The 26,719-nt window shown below is 40.0% G+C and overlaps 1 protein-coding gene across 1 annotated transcript in view; it reads right to left on the reverse strand.

Annotated features, from left to right (window-relative positions):
• Positions 1–1,524: 1,524 nt before the first annotated feature.
• cerk (ceramide kinase) overlaps positions 1,525–26,719 on the reverse strand; it is a 53,035-nt gene continuing 27,840 nt past the window's right edge. The window contains exons 6-13 of the mRNA XM_022193889.2: positions 26,156–26,301; positions 18,171–18,245; positions 17,820–17,972; positions 16,074–16,179; positions 15,567–15,646; positions 12,023–12,228; positions 7,298–7,512; positions 1,525–4,100 (exon numbers count right to left, since the gene is read on the reverse strand). Of these exons, the coding sequence (XP_022049581.2) occupies positions 3,986–4,100; positions 7,298–7,512; positions 12,023–12,228; positions 15,567–15,646; positions 16,074–16,179; positions 17,820–17,972; positions 18,171–18,245; positions 26,156–26,301 (1,096 nt within the window). The 3' untranslated portion in view covers positions 1,525–3,985. The remainder of the gene's footprint in view (positions 4,101–7,297; positions 7,513–12,022; positions 12,229–15,566; positions 15,647–16,073; positions 16,180–17,819; positions 17,973–18,170; positions 18,246–26,155; positions 26,302–26,719) is intronic.

Raw genomic sequence — 26,719 nt, forward strand, 5'->3', positions numbered from 1 at the left:
AGGAGTTAGTTATTTTGTTTTTGGTTAGCTAGCTGTTAGCCTTTGTTCTTAGCAATATCCACCAGCCCTGTTTTCTTTGCATGACTGCTGTTCTTTTGTGTTAATTTTGCCACAAAGCAATAAATTGCTTCCCCCTAACCAAAAGCAGCTGTTTTTTGTTGCATCCAGTTGAAGCTAAAGACTGCGTTATCATCCATTTTTACAATATACTTTGAGTCAACATGTCCTTACCATGTTCATTGCTTTCCAACTGTTGCTTCTTGTCTCTCAACAAATCATCCATTAGATGGTGCATTTGTCACCCTTATAATCCAGAACACGGAGAAGCTTAAAACATGTATTTAATACTCTGTGCTGTATCCCATACCTTAAAGCTTTCTTAAACCTAACCAAGTATTTGTGGTACCAAATCAAATAGCAAATGAAACAATAATGGCACGAGATAAGACACAATTTCCTGGGTGAAAGTCCAGTGTTGGACCATCCTTCCATTCTCAAAATGTGTAGTTTGTGGTTTTTTAAAAGTGGGGTTCCCACTCCAGACACAAAATACATTTCTTTCTTAAAATGCAAATGAGAGAGCAGTTCAGTTGTATAGGCACAATTATTAGGAGCTTATGGGAAATGTAGGATGCTTCAAAGTTTGACAGATGTAGAAAACTGAAGCTCACATATCTCAGCTTCAGCTACATAAGAATTGTTTCTGTATCCAACTTTTGTGAGCTCCTAAACTGTCACAAAGTCAAAAACTAAACTGCTGAATTACCCCTCACCGTTTTCCTTCTAATAATCTAATCAACTTGTGGAATATTTAGGATTTATTGTTCCCATTGTGCCTCACTAAATATGTATGTCATGTGCTTCTGACTCGTTCTGGCACTACTTTTATGTCTGTTGCCACAATCTTTATTTCACAACATAATTGTTCAGATTTATTCACAAATGCCCAAGCTGTGATACCAGGCAGAGGTGTTTTGTGACAGTCAGTTGCTCTTTGATATTAAGGTTTATTTTCGGATATTCTGGCACTCAAATCTACTTAATCCACTCACTGATAAGATCTAATTATCTACGACAGCCTGCATTGTCTAGAACGTGATGAATTGTGGAATGATGACAGCGACTAGAAGTTTCAAATGATTACAGTTAATAAATTCCAACTTCCATACTCGCCTACTAGTAAACCGCCGATTGGAAAACAGAACCGAGATCCAGACTCAGTGCAGAATGAGCACAGCTTGAAATACCACTCAGTCTCAGCAGAGACCTTTGATGTCTGATGTTCTTTAATGAAACATCTCACTCACATCAGAGCACCCTATTAAATTCCACTCATACAGGGAGATGAGAGAAGAGTGAAAAGAGTGAGATTGAGAGAGTCGGAGCAGAGGAGTGTTGACCTTTGTGTGCATGTGTGGGAGTGTGTGTCTGCAAAAAAGAAGAAAAAAGAGGGGGATGAAACATCATTGGCGTCAAACACACCATGAAGATCAAGTGAAGGACAGAAAAAATGAAATCGCATAATCGCATTTCAAAAGCACTTTATTAAGGATGTTTCATCAAATAAATCTACTTACATCACAGCTTATTTATGTACAGTGTTGAGTCAAGTATTGAGCACAAGATCTGAAATTAAAAGTCATCTATGCTTCAAGTTATATTCTAGTGTTCACTAGTTGTGTGATTTTGGGTTCCACAAACAGCACTCATGAAATAGATGCAGCTAACGCTGGCAAAAAGCAATGATTGTAATAATGTGGAGCAAAAGGGAGTAGGTGTTGAAATAGCATATGCAAAAATGCCTTGTAACCCTCTGAACCCCAAAATCTATGTTTGAAAAGCATGTTACCTTTTAAAAATCTTCAAAATGACAATTTGTCAAAGCCTGAAACTGAAAATCTGATGATCCTTTTTGTTTTTGACAACATTTCAATGGACTTTGAAGTAGTCACAGCTCCACATCGAAAAAATTGTGATATTTCATCAAAATCATTTTATTCTCGCCAAAAATAAATAGTGTTGTGTAAAAAACAAATAATTCTGCAGCTTTCTGCACAACTATGAAGTGATTAGTGACTTAGCTGTGACCAACAGTCAAGTAGCAAAAATTCAAGGACTTTTCAGCTGAATTGCAGGCAGTGTACATAAGCAAGTTTAAAATGCAAGTCGCAAAATATCTATAGCATGCAGTGTCTCTGTTACTTTTGTTTTATTTTAGTTTTAGTATTGGTGACACCTCCAACAAAAATCTTGTACAAATAGAATCCATTTTTCAAATGTAAAAATTTAAAGGAATTAAACTTTAAAAAAAATATATTTATGGCATTACACCTATCTTGCCACGGTCGTGCTGTTTACAACTGTAGAGGTGCAAGACTTGACATTGCAGTAAAAGTTGAGCAAAAAGACAATAAAAACTGAAACTGCTTGGGATTCAGAGGGTCAACTGGAATCAGTGCTATCAAGCTAAGCTAACTAGTCAAAAGTCTTGGGCGGAGGGGCTTCCTTTAGCTCCAATATCATGTTTATATTTCCTAATATAGCCCATTGTTAATCCAAATTGCTCTAAAATCAGGCTGTAAGTGTAAAAGTGAAAACCAAAAATGAAATGCAAACATCCAGCATCAGCATTAACAAACATTCAAAGCAGCAAGGATGCTTTTATGAATTAGATATGAAGGAATGCGTGCGTGTGTGACACAGGAAGACAATGAATATCAGAAAATAGTATTATTTGTGCCTCTGCTTCTCTACTTGTGGTCAAAGTGTTTTGGCTGTTGTGAGAGAACATCTGCAAAATGGCAGCCATGAGGCTAATTGGGATGGAGCTAACTCATCACCCTGGCACCTGCACACACACTCTTTCTCCAATGATTACACATCCCTAAATGGATTGTGGAAAACACACATAAACACAAACTTATCCTGCCATGCATGCAGTTTAATATAGTTATCTTTCTATTGGAGCAGCAAAAATAAGTGTGACATCAAGACCAGCTTGACCTACAACTAAGATAAGCTAAATGAGGCTAATTTCAGAGCTGAGTAATAGATTATCTCTAATAACGTTAACAATGCATAATTTGGGCAAAATCCCAGACCATGATTAAACTGTCTGTAGCTTTTTTTTTTCTAGCTCGGAGCCACAGGTGCAGCGCAGCAGTGCTGAGACACACCAAATCACTTAGCAACCACTTTGCCTTATCACCCAGCAGCCACCGGGGTCCTGTTAGTGTATTAGCAGGGTATTCAGCTCTTTTCATTAGTGCCCCTGGCTCATATCTGCTTTCACCTGGGTCACAGATGAAATTATTTTTTCCTCCCAAAAAGGGAAGATCAGATTGCATTGGGGGTTGTGTTTTTTTTTTCTCTTAAGGCCCTGGCCCTTTAAGTCTTTTCAGTTTATCAGCGTACTTCACAGGCGTTTTCTTTTCTTCATCACTCTCTCAAAGCTGTATCTCCGTGGCAGTCGCCGCGTAGGGAGAAATCCTATTTACGTTCTCCTTCATGGCAGAATAAAAACCTTCCACGATCGCTCGGGACTGAGTCCAGCTCGTTTTAAGATCCTCTGAGCTTAAACATCTTCATTCTCCAAAAAATACATATTAAAAACTAGAAATTTATGTTTGAATGCTGCTTCAGTCGCACCAGAAAGCCGTAGTATATCATATCGCAGCTTACTTTAAGGCCCATGAAGCAGTTTTGCACCTAAAAGCCCCAAATGGCACTGAAGAGATGGTGGATTTTTGTGGTCTTCAGTAACATGTGATGTAATGCTCCTTTTTAGATTTTGGTGTTCTTATCCCATCCCCATTGGTGCAAAGATAGGACTTCTGCAAGTTTCATTTAGACAAACACCCAAAGAAGGAGACTGACCGCCAGCATTTGGATTTATAGTGAAACGGTGCATGCATTTTCCGGGAAAACTTCGCCAAGTGCAACTCTGTGTTTTGTTTTCTAGCAGCTACAGTGTCCAGCTTTCAGACTAGTTTGTGCTTTGCTCCAGGGGCCACAGGGTACAAGGGTCTTCAAACACAAACTGCTGCTGCTGCTGCTCCTCGATACCGCGGGCAAACAGCCTGATCAACTGGCACTGGACACTGCAGGGAGAAAGAGCACACACACACATAGACAACGCATCATTTAGCCTGAATAACAAACCATCAACTTAATGACTATGCTCATTTCTGTGAGACTTTACTGTCCATGTGGCAGATGTAAAGGCAACGGAACGGCACCCCTGTGTGCAGGCTTGACACTGAAACTTGAAAGCAGCGATCTTGGTGGTGTCTAAAATTAAAGACCTTTAAAGGGCCGACTATAGCAGATGTGATAATACACATGGATGAAGTGTACAAAGAGAAAAAAGGCAGTAAACAGGTAAAATGACTACTATGATACAGCACGTTGAGTAGCTGTGCCTTTGTCTGCAAAATGATGCCTTTATCTTCACTAGAGCACATGTTTTCCAGCAGATTTTAGCAGCAAGAAAAATCACCAAAAACATCAAAAGTTACATCAGGAAAGCATTACATTTGGGTTAAAGTTGCATGATGTCTTTAAATGTTTGGTCTAATCACTGCGGTGCATTGAGTTTCACTTTTCCAGAGGTGTAGTTCTCACTTCTCACTCTTTCTTTCCTACTTTCTTTCCGTTTCGCTTGGGCTATTACCATTAATTATCCCAGCGGCCCTCTGGCTGGCTCACTCCAAGAACGATTAGCGGCGAGGAAGAGGCAATAAAAGGACGGACTTCTGCTTTAATTAAAGGGGAGTAGCCTTTTAACATGTGGAGGGACGTTAAATTAGCAACATTACAGCGCCATGCATCATTGGCAAAGTACAATGGAGCATGAAATAAATGATGCGTCAAGCCGTGCCATGCCGGCTGTATAGAGATCTGATAGTGGGGAAAGCTGAAGTGTGGACAGGGCCAGAATAATGAGGGGGGCTAATTCCACCGAGTTGCCAAGATTGTACAGCAGGGAGCAGTGAAAGATTCTCCTGACCACAGACTAGCAGCTAATGGCACTGCTGCTCTCATTTCTGTCTGGCTACATAGGAGAACTTCTTTACAACCAGCTAACAGTAAGCATCAACATGGCTTACTTTTCCTTTAAATTGACTGTTTTTATACTGCGCTTTATAAACCTTTTGGACGTCGTTGCTGCAGATAATCCAATTTTTTACCTGCCTTTTCCTGTTACCAAATTGTGCGAAACCCCAAAACCTCCCATCAGCATGTTATTTTGAAAAACTGCCAAAAAAAAAAAAAAAAAACACCATTTACTAGACTCAAAAACTGCCAAAAAGAAATTGACAGATTTTCATCATTCCAACAACCCTTGAAGTTGTCATCTGTGATGTGCAATTCCATTGGGGGGAAAAAAAACTCTAATTTTCAAAACATGACATTTCATCAAAATCACTTTATTCTACATGACTCATTTATAAGTTCTGCAAAAATAACTGGATTCAGCAAAAAAAGGAAAAATTTTGCACTCTTCGGCACAACTCAGAAGTCATCAGTGACTCAGATGCAGCTGTATTTTTCTTTATTTTTTAATACTACATTATCATAAGCTAGCAGAATTCTCCAACATCAATGTGGCAACAGCTACTTTATGTATTTATTCTATGTTTAATTTCATTCATTTGGTTTCTTGGGACTCTAAAGAAAGACATAGCTGCTAGCTGGCATTGGCAAACTGAAACAAGGATTCATACTTTATGACAATATCTAGTGTTATTGTCATATATTATATCCATAGATCTGTTTTAGTTCGAAGTGAAACCTTCATTGTGCTTAAGCTTCAGATTTTCTTGGGAAAATACAGCCTGTGTGGACACTGTCCTTTGGTTTGTAGATTTCCATGTAGGAGCCTCAAGTTTTGAATTTGGCCATTGCCTACTTTATGTCTTTGTTTACTGTAAACGGGAACATAATTTACAAAATGAACACTGAGCTGTTATGAAAAAGTCTTAAAACTAACAATTAAGATGTTTAACTCATTACAAAAACGTTTACTAAAGTAGCAAACCAATGGAGAATTTGGTCCATTTTTTTCGTAAAATTCTATACAGTCTGACTTCCTTCAGCAACCAGAGGATTCGCCCCCTGCTGGTTGTTGAAAAGAATGCTAGTTCTAGACGCATTGGATTTAATTTTCAGACTTGGAGGCAACATGCATTTTTATATACAGTTTCTGACTAAATTGACTCCTGTTGCAGTAGTCACAAGCAGTGCTTTTAAACACATGCATCATTTACTGTTGCCAGTTAAAGCCATTTTGACAAGCCTTTTAACCACAACATAATTGCTGATGAGTAAAACACCACTGCCTTGTCACAAGACTTAGCCCTCTGTGTCTGGGTAAACATAACCGGAGGTCTATGTAGAGCCAATAATCTGCCTTCAGTATGCAAATGCTTGCTAACAAACCCTAAACACAAAGTTATTTAAGTCTAATAATTTGACCTTGTGATAACACTAGATAAAATCCAGAGATCACCCAAGTCTTTAGGAAACATGAATGTCTAAACAGAATTTTACTGCATCTATTAAATACTGTAGATACCGATGTCCCAAAGCACAAATGTAAATGCCATCCTATGGGGACCACCAATGTCTGCACCAAAGTTCACGGCAGTTCACCCAGCAGTTATTCAGATATTTCAGTTCCAAGCTGTGGCTAAAAGTTGTATGTGCGAGTTTCCCTTCAGCGCATTGTGAATACAAAGCTGTCGGGCACACAGAACAAGATGTGTTTCTACTTAGGCTTTAAGACATGATACTCAGGAACATTTGAGGCAATTTAAGCTAAGATTACTGCCTAATACCCGAAAGGAAAGTCTTCACGGTGAATATCCGACCACGGTGATGCAATAGGCTTGAGCTCTGCGAGCATCTCAGTACTTCTTCCATTATACTGCTTCTACAATATTATGTGCTTCGATTCAAAGCCATTTTCCAGTCCTAATCTATGCTGAGAAGTGATCCAGCCTGCCTGTATTGCCGCAGAAAGCTCATTTTTAGACGCAGGCTTCATAAAAACTGGAAAATTATTGAACTGTGCCCATCTTTAGCTAGATTTTACAGCATTATAAAGTCTTATATGAGCAGAACATTCATCATTACTGGTAAATAACAATACATTTGACTGTTTCTCCAGTGGTGCCTTCACAAGTTTAGATTTTTCTCGAGCAACTTTCTTACTGTATATCCAAGAAAACCTGAATAAGCACGCACAAGTTGCTTAAAAGCACTGTACATTTGGGTTCATTCAGGTGGTTCTTACCTGACTTGAATGGCTGTGTGAGGCAGGAGTTCTCCGTCACAGGTCCAGCTGCTGTGGGCGGCGCTGTAGCTGCAGGCCGTTTGGGCCGAACATATGGGATTGAAGCCTTTCTTCTGCAGAGGCTCGCTCAGGTCTTCCAGAGAAGCCAGCTTGAGGTGTTGCGGCTGGAAGCGAAACTTCCTCACCCGGTGGACCTCCACAAATGAGTGGTCAAACTGCGAGAAGGGAGGCAGAGATGGATGAGGAATAGATGAAAGCAGGGAGGTGGAGGAGGTGGATGGATGGACGGACGGATGGATGAAGGAACAGATGTTCCACAGATGGTGTGAAGGTTAAGATCTTGAATCACTTGTTAGAACTTTGTTTTAAAAAATGAGCAGTGCAGCACAATGAGGGGGGGACGCAAGAGTTCCTTTTTGTTTTTGTGCTCGAGAAAATTCACCGTTGTTTGGAATGAAGTGCTCTTTAGAGTCAAATGCAAGTATTTTTCAGATTTTTTTTGTTTTTTTATGACTACCACATTGCGCACGTTTCCACAAGGGTGCTTTAATCAGAGGGTTACGAGGAATTGCACAGAAGTGATCAAAGCATACACTGTGTGCTGGAGATGCAAGAAAATTAAAGATTTCATTGCCTCAGAATGAAACCCCACTATCTAAAAATTACAGAACAAGGTCAAACTAAGGTAACATTCACTTAATGCTAAAAGGTGTTACTTACTGGGGAGTTTTAATACTGAAAAATGAATACTTTGATGGTTTACTATGCAATTTCCCGAAGGGTTCATTGCAAAGATGCATCGCACATCTAGTCACACAGTAGTCTGGTTGTCTTTACTAAAAGGTGTGTACTTATTTTTGAGTTTCAAAACTGAAAACTAAACACTCTGATGCTTCACTGTGCAATTTCCCTCGTATTTCTTCATCTTTAACCCAAAACTAAGGGTGCCCTTGAAAAATCCTTCACACATCTTTGGTAGATATATTTATTAGGAGTCACACAGTACTTGGGTTGTCTTTTGAAAACAGTATGGCATTTAAAGAGTCCTAAATTTGACATAAACTACTTAATTTTACATAAAACAGCACAGAAAATGAGCAGTGAACCACATTTCTCTCAAATTATAATTATATTGGTGGTAAAATGATTCTTTAAGTGCAACACACTTTTTTTAAGTTTTGTCTCCTGGTGGGGAAGGTAAAAAGTTAATTCCTCCTAATGTTTTTCTATGGAATCCTGCTGATTTTATAATGGAAGAAACAAAAACTTCAGTGTAGATTTGTTCTTTATTTCCACGTTGGTGATAACCGAGGCGCACAGAAACTGAGCATCGGAGGAGACAAAGACGAAAGAGAGATGAAAAGACATTATTTTGTCAAAATCCCCTTTCATCTCTCTCGGTGTCGCAGAAAGGTTCAGCTCTGTCCAGTGTACTATTTTCTCCAACTTCACGGGGTGCCACTCTCCCTCTATTCTCTTCTCTTTCCCTTTGTTCTCTCTTTCTTCCTCTCTCTCTCCTTTCCCCCACTCTCTCTTTCTCATCCTGAAACCGGAGTGACAGCCATTTATTTCACATCAGACCCACTTTATGACTGCAGCCGCTTTGCATTCATGCTGGCCGATCTGCCTAAAAGGCTTTCTGACAAGGCCATGAATACGCTTAGTGGCTTCTCACTCCTTGTTTCTCTTCGCTTGGCTGGACAGTGATGCTGATATTAACCGAACCCTGATGCAAAGTCCCGCTCGCCCCGCTCATACGACTGCTTGTCTACTGTTTCTGATTTGCAAGTGAAGCAGCAAAGGCGGCCCGAAGCTGGAGATGTGACTAGAGGACGACAGTTTTGTTGGGAATCCTGTGGGTCACCGGATTCTTGTGGGATTCCTGCGAGATGGGAGGAGTTTTCACTTTTCAGAGTGTAACTGCGACAGGACAAGTAAAAGTCAATTGGAGTTTGGTTGGTTTTTGTACATAAATATGGAGTTCTAATATGAATAAATGTTACTATGTTGACAATACTAGTCGTCGTGTAGTCCTGATGGTTGCTTGCAGCAGTCTCACCAGTGCATCACATGTGGACACTGACAATGAATGGTGCAGCCAACAACAGCTTAGAAACAGCTTTGGGGAGTACAAAGTTTGATCAGAAAGTTCAGAGACTCTGTATATAAAATGAAAAACTGCAACTGATTTAATTTTGGCTTTAAATTTTGGCTTTAGTTTCCTTGCGGAGCGATACTCTGCTCCCAGTGCTCCTGCATCACTTAAAGCTCCTTGGAAGCCACATTATCTCAACAAGTCAACTGATCCGGGTTTAAATTTGTAAACTTAAACTTCAAGTTGAATTTAATTTTGGAGAAAAGGAAGCAGTCTCAGCGAGGCATATTTCTAGAGTAAGGCTGGTAGAGGAGTGAGGAATGTGTTGCTATGGCCAAAAAACCAGTGCATTGTAGCAGTCACATGCCACAGTTTAAGTCGTTTGTGCCGAATGATCTTCCCCAAACACCTCAGGATGTTACATTAGAGCTCTCTTTTTACTCTAGGAGGTAAATTCGCAGTGCACAACCACATGAATGTTGAAGAAAACAATGAGCGTGCTCTTGGTGCCATGTCTGGTTTTGGAAATTACAGGCTCTTCCACGATTAAAACTGCTGTTTTTTTCTCTGGATGGTAGCTGCAGGCCCACTTCTTGTCCTGGACACAAACTTTTCGTCATTTCAGCTTCTGATTTCAGATGGTGAAATTTTCTTCTCTGGTCCAGTTTGAGATTCATGGAGCCCCAAGAATTTCCTTCAGGATTTATAAAATGTTATCTTATCTTATGGAGAAATTGCAATTGTGCAACTACTAGTGGTCACAAAAACACGTTTCAGAGAAAGTGTCTGAAACTGTACTGTACTTTATTATATTATACTGTGTTATATGCTGGGCTGCACAGTGCCATAGTGATTAGCACTTTCGCCTTGCAGCAAGAAGATCCCTGGTTCGAATCCCGGGGTGGGCCTGGGATCTTTCTGCATGGAGTTTGCATGTTCTCTCTGTGCATGCGTGGGTTTTCTCCGGGTACTCCGGCTTCCTCCCACAGTCCAAAAATATGCTGAGGTTAATTGATTACTCTAAACTGCCCGTAGGTGTGAATGTGAGTGTGATTGTTTGTCTGTATATGTAGCCCTGTGACAGACTGGCGACCTGTCCAGGGTGTCCCCTGCCTTCGCCCGAGTCAGCTGGGATAGACTCCAGCACCCCCCGCGACCCTAGTGAGGATAAAGCGGTGTATAGAGAATGGATGGATGGATGTGTTATATGCTAACCAGCCACCACAACAGATAGCTGTGGATAAAAAAAAATAGTCAGAAAGTGACTTGTACAAGGTTCAAAATAAAGGAAGTTGTGTTCATGCATATAGATAAACTGACCTACTGCTATTATGACTCCCATCCTGACCACTTTTGCCAACTAGTTTCATGTCCGGTCCCAGTCACTTGTAGAGAAGTAAAACTGACTTTCGTCCTGCAAGAATCCCACAAGATTCATCAAAACATGTCAGCCTCTAGACTGGATCAAAGAGGTGAAGCAACTCTCTAACACTGCCATCCATTGGTCCCATCCCTATTTTTCCATTGTGTATTAAATGGGTGCAGTCACCTCTTCCTTCTGACCCTCAGCTCCGGTATTCTGGGTAAATCCTCGATTGTCATGAAGTAATTTTAAGGCCTGAAATGCAGCAGCATCGCTTAGGAAGGGTAGTAATTTGATTTGGCCTATGCACATTTCATTGAGTCATGTGGATGGTGAAATATTTAATTGGGACTGTGGAAACCCAGGGACATGCTTCATGTCACACGGAGCAGTGCAATCTCCCCCCAGCTTGCTAAACCTCACTAATAGCAACAGCTTCTTTTCTGAATATTTTCTCTGTTGGACTGTTTTGCCTTTTCAAGCAGCATCCTATAAACATCAAAGCTGCAAATACACAATACCTTCATCTCCTGAAATCTTATTAGAAAATAATCCTTGAAGTCCAAATTGTGGATGATCTTCGAGTTAAACTCACCTCAGTTAGCAATTTCACACCTTCAGTACGGCAGCTACAGGAGATGAAATTACTTACAAGATCCTTCTAAATGGGATAAACTTCCCGAGGTCCTTCCTGAGGTAATAATTACTAATCACCAGACTTCCCCTGGTAATGCTGTCCTGTGAGGGCATTAGTCTGGTATCAGCCTGTTCTCCCGCACAGCATATCCCTGATGCAGCGATTACGAGCGCCTCTTCGGACCAGGGTGGAGGTTATTTATGATACGTGGGAAGGCACAAGGGCTAAGGCATTTGAACTAAAGTGAACCATAGTTAGGAAATAGAGCGGAGTCAGCTAAAGGGAGGTGCTAGCACAGCAAGTGGGCAAAACTCTGCCTTCTGCTTCACACACTCTCATTTCATCTGTGCACAGATTGAGAAACTCGTGATGTTGAACGCCACATTCTGCAGCAAAGTGATTGATGAGGGGCTTTTTGGGAAGGATGAAATTGTCTTAGAAGATATTTTTTGGTAGAATTCTTTGAAGAGGAGAATTCTTTTATCCCTTCTAGATCCAAATCACATTAATCTTTCCAGCACACTCCAATTCTGGAATATTTCCCACAGCAGGACTCTTTGATGGTGTTAATTTACACTTTCAGGAGAGTGAGATTCAAACTAATTGAGGTGTATTCCAGTTTCGGTATACCTGATCATTTTTGTTGGTGTGTCGGAGAAGGTGTCTGAAGAAGTCCAGGCGGGAACACTTCCTGACCAGGATCAGGTCCGCGGTGCCGTCGGCGAGGTGGGCGGAGGGCGACATGCCTTTTGGACTCCGAGGACAAGCGCAGCTCATAGTGGCTGCATTAATGGCAATGAACTTTCCATGGATCACATTCCAGTCACCGCTGTCACCTGGAAAACAGGAATATGATGACAGCTGCAGTTTACTACACAACTCAATTAGAATATAGTATCATTTAGATGAGATAAAATGAGGTAATCTCAGCAGATAGCGGGGTGAAATTGCTCGACTTCAGGATCATGGATCATCTACAACCTGTAATGCAAAGATGCAAAATACTTTCAAAATCCTTCTTTGGAACATTTCAGCATTCTTAACCAGTTGTTTCTGACTGGTTCAGTTTTACATCAACACAGAAGACACATGGATGCATCTAGAACCCTGTAAAGTGCATGTATTTCCAAGTCACAATAATCCCTACTGTGTGTGACTGACATCTTCCTTACAATACTTCCATCGGTGTGGCCAATTTTGAAGAGCGCTTGTTTTAAAACTGTCCATTTGTATCCAGCCACAGAACCAAAATCTTAATATAGCATGACACTCTCCATCTTAACATAATGTGGTGTATAAGGTGTTTTCTATATGCTGGAATTTTGTTTACTTGCATCCTCAGATGGTATTTGTTTAAGTTTAGGCAATAAAGCTCCTTTGTGAGATCATGGTTTGGGTACCGCATGCTTCTAAACTCCATTGGGTGCATTTCTGGGGCAATTTATTTTTTTTACATAAACCTTCATTTACATTCACATAACTGCATGAGGGTTCCATTTATAAGTATTCATAATGAATGAAATCACTGCTAGTATTGGGTGCAATGTTACATATCAGCTATTTTAGGGAGAAAAGTCTGTTTTATTTAACTAAATGTATTTCTTCATACTTCAATTTAAGGCTACCAAATGTCAGTTTCTGTCTACTTTAAACCTTTTCAAACCTCGTCCTTGACATAGTTTTCAGTATTTTACTTTTGGTTGCCAAATTTCAACTGCAGTATAAACACACATGCTCAACTAAAGTACACATAAGAGCTCCAAGCTGTCAGTGCTGTATTCTCCAAATGAATGAATAACCAACTAACTTTCTGTTATTCAAGTACACTCCAGGTAAAATAAGATAAAATAGTGCTGAAAAAGATTTTCCATTCACAGCCGTGCTGCAAGTGGTAACCTGACTTCTTAAAAAAAACGGAATGTTCAAAGATTCCTCTTTTTAACATCCATTTCCAAGCTCCGCTGGTTCATTTAAAGTTGTCTCCTTTCACTGCAACATTTAAAAGCCCCCATCTGATGTTGACAGTTAAACAACTGAGCAAATCTCGAGCTGCAGCGAATATAATTTTACTGTATTCAACAGCAGCTTTGCCACATTTGCAAATATGCCACGTCTGATTTGAGTTTTTCCACCAGCCTTCAGTACAATTTAGATAAGAGAGATGTATAATAAAAAAAAAACCCTGATTCCTTTCAGTTCTGTTTGGCTTTTCCAGTGGCGTTGACGTGAAGAGCGAAACAAATACTGTGTCTATCATCAGGAATGTGGTTTTGAAATGATACTGTGTATTCTGCAAGTCCTTTATGAGTCCTGGGGTTAAGTTCCAAGCTTGTCACACAACAGCAGTGATGCTGATGAGGGTCCATTAAGATCCAGATGTCTTGGCAGCAATTCTCAGTGCAGCTTTACTACGATGATTGAGCCAAGACAGAAACTTTCATGCTGACAGTAAAAGCTGAGTGTCTTCTGCTTCAAAATGCAATTAGGTTTGGACAAGGAAGAGTTCACGATATCTAAAGAGGAAGTCTGATAGATGGAACACTGATTGGATTAACCTTAAGTTTGATCTTTATGATGGAACGCACACGTGGCCTCCGGATCTCGAATGACAGACGCGACGGTTGCACTTCACAAATCAGCGCTCTGCTCCTTGGAGATTAGTGGCTGTTTACTTGTGTATCAAAGACGCGGTGCTATCACCCACGGGACTGCCGTCGCCTGTCACCGGGGCGATAGTCGCCGCGACGAAAAGCGATCACAGACGTCCAAATTAGCATCTGACTGTTTTACGAGCACCTCAGAGGGAAAATTATGTGATCGCAGAAAGCACAACGATTCATTACCTTTCCCCCTCATTTCGCAAAACAAACTTACAGAGGTGATAGCGCAAACCAATGATAACAAGCCCGCCGAGGCTACATAAAAACAACAATGTTCTAATTGGGAGGCAGTGATTAGAGCTAAACTTTGGAGTAAAGAGAAAAAAAATGACACACACACAAAAAAAAAACAACAGCGAATCCAACTGTGGACTGTAAGCTCTTGCATTTGGAGAATGCTTCCAAATGAGTATTTGCTTTCGCAGGAGAGGCTGGCTCATTTGCAGAGAGGGAGTGTGTCGTGGCTCATTGATTTAGCAGTTGTCTGAGATTTCCCTCACCAGAGAAGACAAAAAAAGCGGGAAAAAAAAAGCTAAACAAACAGCAGCACTGGCGTGAGGCAAACCCCCTGTCAGAGCCAGCAGAGCCAAATTTCTTCTTGATTAGTGGGAGTCTGTCACACGAAATACTCAAACAAACAGGTCACGCTTGCTTTCATATTTACACAGGCAAAAATATACATATACGCGCGCTCTCCGTAGGAAGCGACAGTCTTACATAGCTGGGCCGAGAGAGAAAATCTTGAATTTAACATCACGACACTAATTGGAGAGGAAGAAAAACACACAGTCAAGAGGCTGTATTTCATCTGCCTCTGGAGGTTTGTGCTGCTGCTGCTTGAAAGGACCGAAGATAACAAAGAGTGTGTGTGTGGTCGGATGACGAAACAGGAGGTGGCGTTACTAGAAGGGCCGAGCAGACGGACAGATTTCAGCCCTCGTGTAATCTCATCAAGCAGGCTGCTGAGGTGGATGCTGGAGATTTGGGAAATCGATAAACAAAAAGCCCAAAAAAAAAGGGGGCTCCATCGAGGGGCACGACAGGGGGCTTGTGCAGTGTCAGTAAAATTAGTTTATATTTTCTCGTCAATAACTCATCAAGAATCTCATCAAAAATTTTGCCATGCTGCAGGGAGAAAAATAACACGAAAATGGAGATGGAGTGAGATTTGAGGAGGAGAAGATGACGCCGTTATTTACACTCAGTCCACCTCAGGTACTTCATCTTCCACCAAAAAAAAAAAAGGGAGAGAGAAATGCAAATCTCCCCTGTTTCATGTGTACGACTTCAAGGCGAAGAGACATCCAGCGTGGGATTGTCTCATCGTCTTTTGTTTTTCTTGTCTTTATTCTCAAACTTCACCCTTTAAAAATGCTAATTCTCACACATCCCAGAAGTCTGGAAAATGGTTTCTAAACAGACAAGCGAGCAGATAATGATGTAGAAAAATGAAAAATACACCTTTCCGAGCGATTATGTTGGCATTTTTGGAGTAAAAAAACCTCAGCTCATACCTTTAGCAGACTTCTCTTTCTTGTCTGACATCTCGCTGTGCTGGTCCTTTGATGAGGGTTTGTGCTGACAGATGTGGCACCTGAAATACCAACGTAACCTTGTTTTACAATCAGCAAGTTGTCAGTATTTCTGTGACATTTAAGACTTTAACAAGCTCCAATGATTTATTTGATGGGAATAAATTCAGTCTTTCTCAAGCTTACTTGTGTTTAGCGATTTAAATATTAGCAGTTTTTGTTGGATAATGCTGAGATGTCTTTAATCGCACATCATTTTATGGTAAAATAAGTTGTCATGCTGCAGAATAATGGTTTTCAGTCCCAGTAACAACTGCAAACAATGTCAAACCACTTAGTCGAGTGGTTTTAAGCAAAGAATGAATAGGCTTTCAGTCCACGATAAATTAAATAGGCCTCCTGACAAAGTCAAATATCCCATTTAAGCTCTGGCAGATGCAGGACATCATGAAATAGTGCCGAAGAGCTGCAGAATATGTCATTATTTACCCAGATCGACATTGCTGCTTATCCTTCGGATTCCCCAGGTTGCCCTCGGCGGGGAGGAAAGAGACGGTGCCTTTGTAGTAGTTGTGACTCAGAAAGGTTTTCACGCCTGCAACAAAAGCACAAGATGAGCTGCAGAACAGACCGCCTGCCATTGTGTTTTATTTGTTGTTTTTAATTTGACTGGAATTACACCTGACAAGATAATTATGAGTAAAATTGTTTAACAGATGAGTCTAAATAATGAACTGGATCGTGCAACACAGGGGTTCATTTTATCATCAATGCATACACACTGTTTTGTGCTTGTAGCATTCATATGCTCATTTCAAATATAATTGTGGGAAAAGCAGTTCTTTTCCTGAATCGACGAATTGCATAAAGTTCAAAGTGGGAAATGCAGTGGTGCCTTGAAACTGCATTCTGTCCAACAGGCAACAGGGGGCGACTCCTCCAGTTGCATAGAAGTCTATGAGAAACTAATCCAACTTCTCACTTGATTTGTTCCTTATGTAAACATTTTCCTAATAAACCTATGGTCTCAATTGTTAGTTTCAAGTCTGCTTTAATACAGGATGATGTTTATTTAGTAAATCATGGTCCTATTGAGAGTAATTCGCGACCATTCACGATGGTCCTTGAACTATTCATCTATGACCTGTTGTTCTACTAGAAAACTTAAATAAAACCAAGTTTAAAAACTTGTTTGCTCTACATGTCTCTTTTAGACATTTGCCAAAGATTAACCATTACACAAACATAATTCTGTAAAAAAAAACAACAACTCCTTAATGCAATAGATTTTTGTTAAATTAATAACCAAAGTAATTCCACCTAAGACTCCTATAGACTCCTTGGGCTTCAAAGGGTTAATTATCGAGGTTCTTTCAGTTAAGAGCTTCTAATGTCTATTTTGAAAAAGTTGATTCTTTATTTGATGATCATGTAAACTGAACTTTTCACTTTTCACCTGTCTCCCTGCTTCATTTACATTCATGTATTTTTGTCCAGCTAAATTCATTTCATAAGCCAAGATGTTTTCATGGTCAGGAGACATGACCAGTGCTGTATACCAAATATTATTTGTAATTTAACTGCACTGGAAGGAAATATCTCATCAAATATTAAATGGAGTTACGTGAGATTGAGTTCACATTTGTCGTCAAACAGATGTGTTGACCGTTCATGCCATTTCGGGGACAGTTGTGTTTGTCTATAAATCAGCCTTTATGTGCACAAGCTGCTGGATTCAGAACTAGTGGGTGTGTAAAGGTCTGAAAAATGCCAACTTTCTTGTTTGTATGTGCAGTTTTTACACATGCTCCGATAAAACTTTTTGTGGCTCTGAATTATTTCCCTCTGGTCAGTTGGCCCCAGTTTAATTTCGTCTGATTTCTTATCTTGCACCGTCGGGGTGGAGGCCAATGTTTGTTTGTTTATGAGTATTTATGTTCGGCCCCATCAGGGAGAGAAATCTTGATGGTGTTAGTGAGGCTGTTGGTGTTAAGTCTCACTACAGATCTACACAAAGGCTTTCACTGAATCCACAAGCCTCGGGCTGCTAGCTAGATTTATATCTTTAATCCTCCTAAGTCTGGAGCCGGTACAAGACCAGGGAGGAAGCTCACCGTAAAACAAGCTGGTGTGAGGTCAATGACCTTTAAGGAGAATGGACTAAGGGTTGGAAAAGGGTTCATGAAGACTTGATGTTAGGCGTAACTCAAGTGGAGAAAATGATGGCCCACCTACCTGACAGGTCATACCTGGCAGGGCCGAGCCACCTTTTCCTCTCGCTGTCCGTCAGCAAGTCTCCATAGAAACCGTAGCCAAGCAACGAGACGGAGTATCTGAGGAAGATGTCGTTGTGGTGAACAGAGCAAACATCCATCGGCTGGGAATCACCTGTTACGACACGCCCGGTGAAATCAAAAAGTTACCTTCACCACACAAACATGGAGGTGAAACTAAAAGCAGCTGCTGTGACAATCGTTCAAAGGTTGTTCATAGCTTCCCGAACAGAACTGAAAACATCAGATAAAAGTGAAACAGCATAACTGAACACTGAGATAAAAGAGAAGTGCTTCAGTAACTTCCACTCACCCACGACGATGTGTAAAGCAGAAGTAACTGGATCATTGGCTCCCACTGTGGCAAAGCAGATGCAATCAGTCGACCCTGTTAGATAAGACATGCGAAGGCCAGAGGTCAGCTACTGTAGACCTCGTACTGACATGACAAAGAAATGGAAAATGGCTTTTTACCTCATTACAGAGACAATCTGATGTTAAAATGTGGCTTAAAGCAAACCTGTAGCATTTAAATCCAACTCTTTAATGAAGAACCTTTTCAATTTTGGCATCTCTGAATAGCAGTATCAAAAAAGACACCTTAAGACACAAATCAGAACCAGCGCCCTGAGAAAGACAAAGATAAAACTTGTGCCACCAGAGAAACATGAAAAGATTGTGAAACTGATGTTTCATACTTTCTGGAAACTTTACACTGATCAGCCACAACATTAAAACCACTGCCAGATAAAAGATGGAACACTGATCATTGCGGTAAAAGGAGTCCTGGCATTCACCTAGAAGTTAGTCTGACACGTGGAATGCACCTAAAAATGCTTTTGCAGATCAAGCACACACCCCATGTCAACAGTAATTCTTGATGGCAACAATCAGCCCTGTCACACTCCAAAAATTGCTCAGGAATGACTCAAGAGATGACAAAGAGGCCAAGGTGTTAGACTTCAAATTCTTCAGATCCCAATCTGATCCACAGAGGCCCCAACCTGCAGCCCAAAGCACCCAACGGATCCATTGCCAATATTTCTATGCCAGTCACCCGAAGATACCCCAAGAGGTCCCCACCAAAGGCCATACTAGCCATAGTCATCGAGGTGCTATACACAAAATGCTAATGTTGGCATGCTAACAAGTTCATAAAGAGAACAAGCAGCTGTCCTCTGTAGGAACTTGAGGTAGCTACAAGGTAGCACGAATGTCTACAGGAAAGACTTGTTCAGCCTTTCTTTTTCCATTGCAGTGTAGAACCCAACATCTTCCACTACGTTAACTTGGAGTGGACCAACAACAACACACACAGGAGCGGCATAGCTCAGTGGGTAGAGTGGCTGTCTTGCAACCAGAGGGCTGCGGTTCGATCCCCTGGCCCATTGTGCTCATGTCGAGGTGTCCCTGAGCAAGACACCTAACCCCTAATTGCTTCTGGTGGGTAGTGGCAGATCCTGCCATCAGTGTGTGAATGGGTGAATGTGACATATCATGTAAAGCGCTTTGGATAAAAGTGCTATATAAATACAACCATTTTACATAGTAGTTAATGGACAGAACTCCAGTTCTATGAGGGCAGAAAAACAGCACTTGTCCTCTCCAACTATAAAAGTCAATTAACAAAGACATCCACACTGTTGAGTTTCAGGGATGCTCAGTAATAGATATGTTTTTATTCTTAAAAACAGCCCCAACAAAGGGTTCTACAGGGTGGTTCTTGGAGTCAGATCATGCACAAAAGCACAAAATGCACAAAAGCTTAGATTGCCCCATAACAGCTTGCGAGTTTCTGCAGTGGTGAACAACCTACAGCTACCATGTTGACGTTTACCACATTTCATATATTAGTTTCCCATGTTAGCCTGCTATCAGTTGCTGGTGAGAATGCGACAAGTTAGATCATGAACCAAACCATCAGGGAATTGCCAAAGTCATTATCATACACAAAACTTTTCATGAGTAACATCTCAATATCATGTCTAATATTTCATTATCTCCTGCAAAATTCCTTTATTATGTTCAAATCATTGCTAGTATTATTTCTTTGTTTTCTATTGTACTCTTTTTAGCTTATTTATTTTCTATTTTCAGTAATGTAGCATACTTCTATCTTTTTTCCCCATTGCATATTCTATTATGTTCTACTATATTCTATTGTATTTATTCTCATGTTATGTAATTTTGCTTTATGGACAATATCTGGCCACGATGTTTCCTCTGGATTAATAAAGTTCTATCTTATCTTATCGTACGTTACATATAAATGGATGTCCAATTGGTTTATGCAATGTGTCTCATTTGAACGATAATGATTTTATAGAGCTCTTATCAAACCCAAGTTAAAAAAAATGTTTCACAAGTCAGCAAAATAAAGACAAGACAATTGCAGAAAGCTGTGCAATAAAAGTATATTTTAAGAATGGACCTACAAGAGGTCACTGACTCAGCTGGCCTGATTTCCTCGGGTAGATCATTCTAAAGCCTCAGGGCAGTGACTACAAACACACTCTCTCTGATTTCATTTTCAGTATGGTCCCTTCGAGGAACCAAAAGATGTGTGCCTGAAGTGCATATCTGTACATACTTTACTAAGAGGTTAGAGATATACAGTCATTAACAAATGTTTCCATACACTGATCACGTGGACAAAGACAAAGCCTACGTAACAGAAAATGTTTGGAGGAAAGAAGGTGAGACTTCTAACCCCAACAACACCAAACCACGTGTCAAGCATTGTGATGGGAGTATTATGCTATGGGGTTGCTCTGCTACCAGTGGAACTGCAGCTTTACACAAAGTAAATGGAATAATAAAGAAGAATTATGACCCCACATTCTGAAGGAAAACATAAAATCATCAGCCAGAAGGTTGATTCTTGGATGCAATTTGGTGTTCCAATAAGACTCTAAACCCACATTTAAAATGGTAAAGAAATGGTCAAATCAGGCTAGAATTAAGGGTTTAGACTGCCCTCTCCAAAGTCCTGACTTAAACTCCATCAAGAATCAGAAAGCCAACAAATTCAGTTGAACTGCAATGATTCTGGTGGTTAAACATACAACCAGGAGCTTGTAGTACCTAGTTGAGGTGAAAATGGCTCAAGGACATTCAACCAAATATTGGCATTGCTGTATGTGTATTTTTGACCCAGCAGATTTTTTCGTATTTTCAGAAAACCCATAATAGATCTACTAAAGAAACAAAATGCATGACTGTTTATTTGCCACAAAGATGCATTAGTTTCAATGATTCCATCATAGAAAATTTAGAATTATAGAAGTCATAGAAAGTCAACACGGCTGTATTAAACTTGGTATTTACAAGTGTATGTAAACTTTTGGTCACAACTGTAACTGAGAAAGAGACCATTAGCGGCCTCAGAAGAACCCAATAATATCCTAAAATCTACTCAAGTTTCAAGAGGCTGAACCAGATCCCCAGATCTCCACCTTGAACTCTACGGTGAAGGATCAAGTAGGAGAACTACACTTCCTACCTTCCTGCATGGGATTGGTCAACGAAATGTCACAGTTTTACTTATTTTCAAGCATCGGCACTGGTTTGGTCAGTCAGACCTTCATGCTTTTGAATCAGATTCTTCCTCTATTGCTGCGAAGAACATATGTTCAAGACTACAGTGTGAAGTTTGGGTAGAATGATCATCACAGGTGAAATTTCTACAGGCAATATGCTGATGCCATACTCTACTCTCTAATGCTGCAAAGATGTTGATCACAAGTGTGGGACTCTTATCCATCTGTTATATTAAAAAAAAGTCCAGTCATGAGCAGGCTTACGTGTCTTTCAAAGCTGCAACCAAGTAAGGAGAATTTAGTTGAGTGATTTTATTAAGCGGAAGCAAGGAGACGTCGCAGTCATAAAGTTAACTAATCGGATAGCTCTGGGCCCTGGGCTATCATCAGCTCTCTTCAGCCAACAAATGAAGGATAAGAGGCATCCCCCGCCTTGTGAGAAATGTTGAGCTTGACATTAAATCTTTCAGCTGGAGAGGTAATAAGGCGCTATCTCTCTTTTCTGCGCCACATGGCGTAATTTCAGACCTATCTGCCCTACTTTGATCATCTTCAAGTGGTGAAATGGACCTACTGCCACTGATAAAAGGCAGCGAGAGCGAGCGAGAGGGAAAGAGGAGAGAGTGAAATCTAACTAGTGATGTTTTGAGCCGGCTCACAGAAGCGTGACAGAGGAGATCAGGGCTGTCATTCAGCGGCGGACACACAGATGAGTATGAAGATGAGCTCCCTCTCTCGCCTTTTTCAGACTCGCTATGAATATCACTTATCTGGCCTTTGCCTCCTCTCCTCCGAGCTTCCTAATCACATCCTAACGCTTTCCAATTGCTCCTGACAGCCCTGCTCTGCCTGCTATTTTGCTGAGCGTAAAAATGGTGACATATGCCATTTGACTCCTCTAAAAGCTACTCAGTATGAAAGCCAACCGACTTTGAATGGATGGAACTGGTGCACACAGATGTTCAATGATGTTCAGCCCTCGGATGCTCAATGTTTTATTCCCCTTAAGTTACTCAACCACAATAGCCTGCTGGCATATTCAGAGGAGAGAGCAAAAACTGTCACAAGGCATATCCTCAGCAGAGAAGCCCCAGTTTTTTATCTGCGTTTTGCCCCCAAAACTGTCTCGCCAGTAAGATCATCTTGGCAGTTAGATCGTCTTTATCTCCGGGACAACAATGGACTCTGGATGCTTTTTAGAGCTTCCCCAAAAAGCATATTATTGCCGTTTGAATCCTCAGCACATGAATGTATTAATGACAGCATCTTATAATGACAGCCTCAAACCCCTTTGAACCAGACCTTTGATCAACAATATACTTGTTTTTCTCATCTATATAATCTACTTTCAGTGTGTCAGCGTGAACTAATGTCTCCCTTTTTAGACTATAATAGCAAAAAAATAGGTCATATGTAAAAGGACTTTGATATAAAAGCTCCATGACAAGGCCACTAATGAGTTCGTGACTCTTAATTTGAACCTTGGCATACAGGACTTTGACACCTTATTATGACATTTTGAAGACTGACAGCACTGTTGAAGGTTTTATTGATGAAATTATGAGTGTGGCACAGACACCATCACTGATGGTGATGATACAAGCCCAGATTTACACTGAGTTATAGCATTTGGCTGCAGACAGTGGATCACAACATTTAATGTGTACTACTGTAGCTATAAATAAAGTTGGAAATTATTTCACAGTCAGTGGAGATAAATGACTGGCATGTGCTAATAATAAAACAATCATTAGGGAGCTAAAGACTCACTGTACCTTATTAACCCTATGAATGCTTAAACATGTAGGTTTGAAAGGCATACTGGGTTTATAAAATCATCAAAATCACACTATTATTCAAAGCAGGAAATTGCAAAAACAGACAGATTTGTCAGATTTAAAGCTTTTTGACTGTCATTGAACTGTTCATCTGTGTGAATTGAAAATGTAACCAAATGTAAGCCTAAAAATGGCAGTATTTAATCAAAATCATGGTATTCTACATGTTTGGTTTAGAAATTCGTGAAAAACAAACGGTTTACTTTAACTGAATTCTGTTAAAAATTCAAAATAATGCACTGCAAAGCCTTCAGTGAGATGACTGTGACCGACAGTGACATGGCAAAAACATTGACTTTCAGCTAAACTGGGTTGAACTGCAGGCTGTGTACATGCCGTGCCGATACGAGACAAGTATGGAAACATATTTTAAATGTTAATAGTAAAATATCTACTGTATTTAGTGTCCCAATCATCTGTCGGCACTTGTAATAATGTCGTTACCAGGTTGTTGTTTTTTTGTGTCCACTCTTGTCAAAACAGAAAATTTTAAGTATATTAAATTAGGGTGAATTAAGATAATAACTGGAATTACAAGAGTGCACTTAATGCACTGTGGCCACTTTAGTTAATCTAGAGATAACGTTTAGATATTTTTTTCTAATTCCTGAATAATCAGTTGGTTAAAGAGTCGGTATGATTTTTCTTCGGTTGACTGCAGCCTTGGTAGCTTTCAGGAGGAATTGGTATAAACTGTGGATTCAATACTGACTATTTCCTGCTGTGAATGAACACACATTTGGCGCTGCAGTATTACAGATACCAGAACTGTGTATAGTGAATTTACTTACAATAAACCACAGAGCTCATGTTCATTGTAATGTAGGAACATGTCGCCCAGTGAAGCAGTGTCGCTCACTGACGTGTTCTTAATGGTATTTTTTAACAACAGTGGAGCTGTTGACCACAAAGAAAAATATAGAATATCTCCACTGCTATCCTTACACTGTAAAGGCTGTTTCATTAATAGGGAATTACAGTTGCAGTTCACACTATTAGAGTGTAAATTGCCTTTGAAACAATCTCCTGGAGATTCTACACATTCAAAAAGAGATATGTAAACCAAATTAGACATGGTATACCTACCAATTTATTCATCTGCTTTAGTTGAAAGCCAAAAATAAGACTAAATGCATCCAATTCACTGTCGTAATTGGCCTAAAAATCCTTTAGTGTGTCCCCAACCGATTTTAAAGCCCCCTCTGCTAATACCGTCAAGCTGTGCACAGAATGGCCCATATTGGTCTTTATGCACTGTATTTCTATGCTCATGAAAATTACAGTGATTTCAAATGTCACTCAGCAGGCTTCCATTTATGGCACTTGGAGTGATTGACCCTCTGCAGGCCCCTGGTGGGACCCCCTGCCCTGTTGCCATAGAGATTCTCTACGTCAAGCAGCAGCGACTCTCAATTTCTTCACAATCTGAATTAGAACGAACAGTTCTGGTGACTTTTTGTACTTTTTAGATGTCTTTTTTTTAAAAAACTCTTGCACCTCTTAAATATAATCCTGAGAACACTTCCACCATGCAACTCGTACAGTATCTGTCCTTCGACACTATGTGCTAAAATTTTAACTGCAGGACTTTTTGAAGGAATCAGATGTGATTTTTGTCAGCTGGGAGAAATCTGAAGTGAACTCAGCTGTGGGTTGTATTACATGTGTAGGTGGAGACAGAACAACAAAAAGTGGCGTAAGACACTTTTCACTTGAGAAAAAGTAAAAGTTGTGTCCTTTAGGCAAATTATAATGTATCAGGTAAGCATTACATTATATTCTACAAAGGTTGCTGCTGCAGAGAAGGTGTCCTTTAAAAAAACAACAACTTTTAAATTAGAAAATATCCAAGAATGCAATTTGAATGCATTTCTAACTCATATCTAGTAATTTTTTTTGCATGTGACATGATTCTAAAATGGCATTTTAGATGTAAGTGAAGTGGTGTTGACTAAGTTGCTAAAAGGTTCTATTTTTGATTAGATGTATTTAGAATAAGTTTAACCTCTCTTAATTACACTAAAAGTTGTAAAGAAATAGTAAATAATAAACTACCGTACTTGGGAAAAAGGAGATGAAATTTACAGATGCTGCTGAGTGGTTTTCTTAGCCAAGCGAGCTGTTTAATTTTTTTTTCTCCAGGCTTTATGATATACTGAGGCATCCGAAGCTGGAGTTATATTTAAAGAGTCCATATTTTTTGGGGTTGTCCCCTTTCCTTTAGCATGTTATATAGCGTTTTTGTGCACATAAAAGGTCTGCAAAGTTACAAAGCTCAAAGTCCAAAAAACAGTTATATTCTCCCACAGAAAACAGCACTCCTTACCTGTATGAAACACCTTGATTTAAATCTAGGCTTTTCTTCTGTTACTTATTGACATCATCATGTTCATGTCTGCATTAAACCCACTTAACTGCTAGTTTAGCACACCGTCAAACCAAGAACGAGCAGCTTCTTCAATTTATTTCATCACTAGAGCCACTCTTGCTAGGGCTACATCTGGGGTTATGGTAATCTGTGCTTCTGTGATCCAGCTGACCAATCACAGCAGATCAGACTTTTCTGAAATGGGGTCTCAAAGAGACAGTAGCTAAAACTGAGCTTTTCAAAAAGATGATGTACAATATGAGAAAAAAATACACACGCTTTGAAAATTAAAGCATGTAAACAAATTTTAGTGGACTCAAAAAATAAAATAAACCTGTAAAAGTGCATATATAGGCTCTTTAACAGACACATATGAGTGTTAACAATCTTCTCATCTACGCCTTTGTGTAATATAGTATGCCTCCCACAATGTCAATCTTTTGATTTTAAGCTTTTAATGAAATTATATTCAAATAACATTAATTTGACATCAGAGATCTTTACCACCAAAACTCTGGGAATGACTTAATCTGGTTTAACGATCATAATCTACCTGCAGGAATGATCCCTATGCGGATAGAACATGGCACCAGTTCAGCATCCAGTTGGTTCTGGTCCACATCATGGTCCGTTTGGGTTCTGCTAACCAACCCGTGCAGGATCTCGCTGAACATCCCGTCTCCACCAACACACACCACCCTGGACAGACAGATCAACACCATGACATGAATTTTCTAATATATCGTTCCTGGTTATACAAATAGCCTGGCTGGTTGCTGCATATCAGTTACATTGACATGTCATTGCAATAAAGCTGATACATGAGAAAAATAACTGTATTTTCAGAAAGCCTGGACAATAATACAACTGGGCAGCAGGTCCAGCCCTTTAATAAATAAGAATATCACACTGTGCCACCCGCCACTACAGCTTCTTAAGTCTAACTCAAAACCTTACAGAAATGTATCTATAAATTTAATAAACTGCACAGTAAAAACATAATGGACTCTAACCTTGCTCTGGTGGACCGAATATCTGATGAATAGAAGCAGGAACGACGGGGCACTCAGCAGGAAAAAAGCAGGGCCTTTATGTTTGACTATCAGCTGCATTTTAC

Source organism: Acanthochromis polyacanthus, chromosome 1 (assembly GCF_021347895.1).
Source record: "Acanthochromis polyacanthus isolate Apoly-LR-REF ecotype Palm Island chromosome 1, KAUST_Apoly_ChrSc, whole genome shotgun sequence".
In the NCBI taxonomy this organism is placed as follows: Eukaryota; Metazoa; Chordata; class Actinopteri; family Pomacentridae; genus Acanthochromis; species Acanthochromis polyacanthus.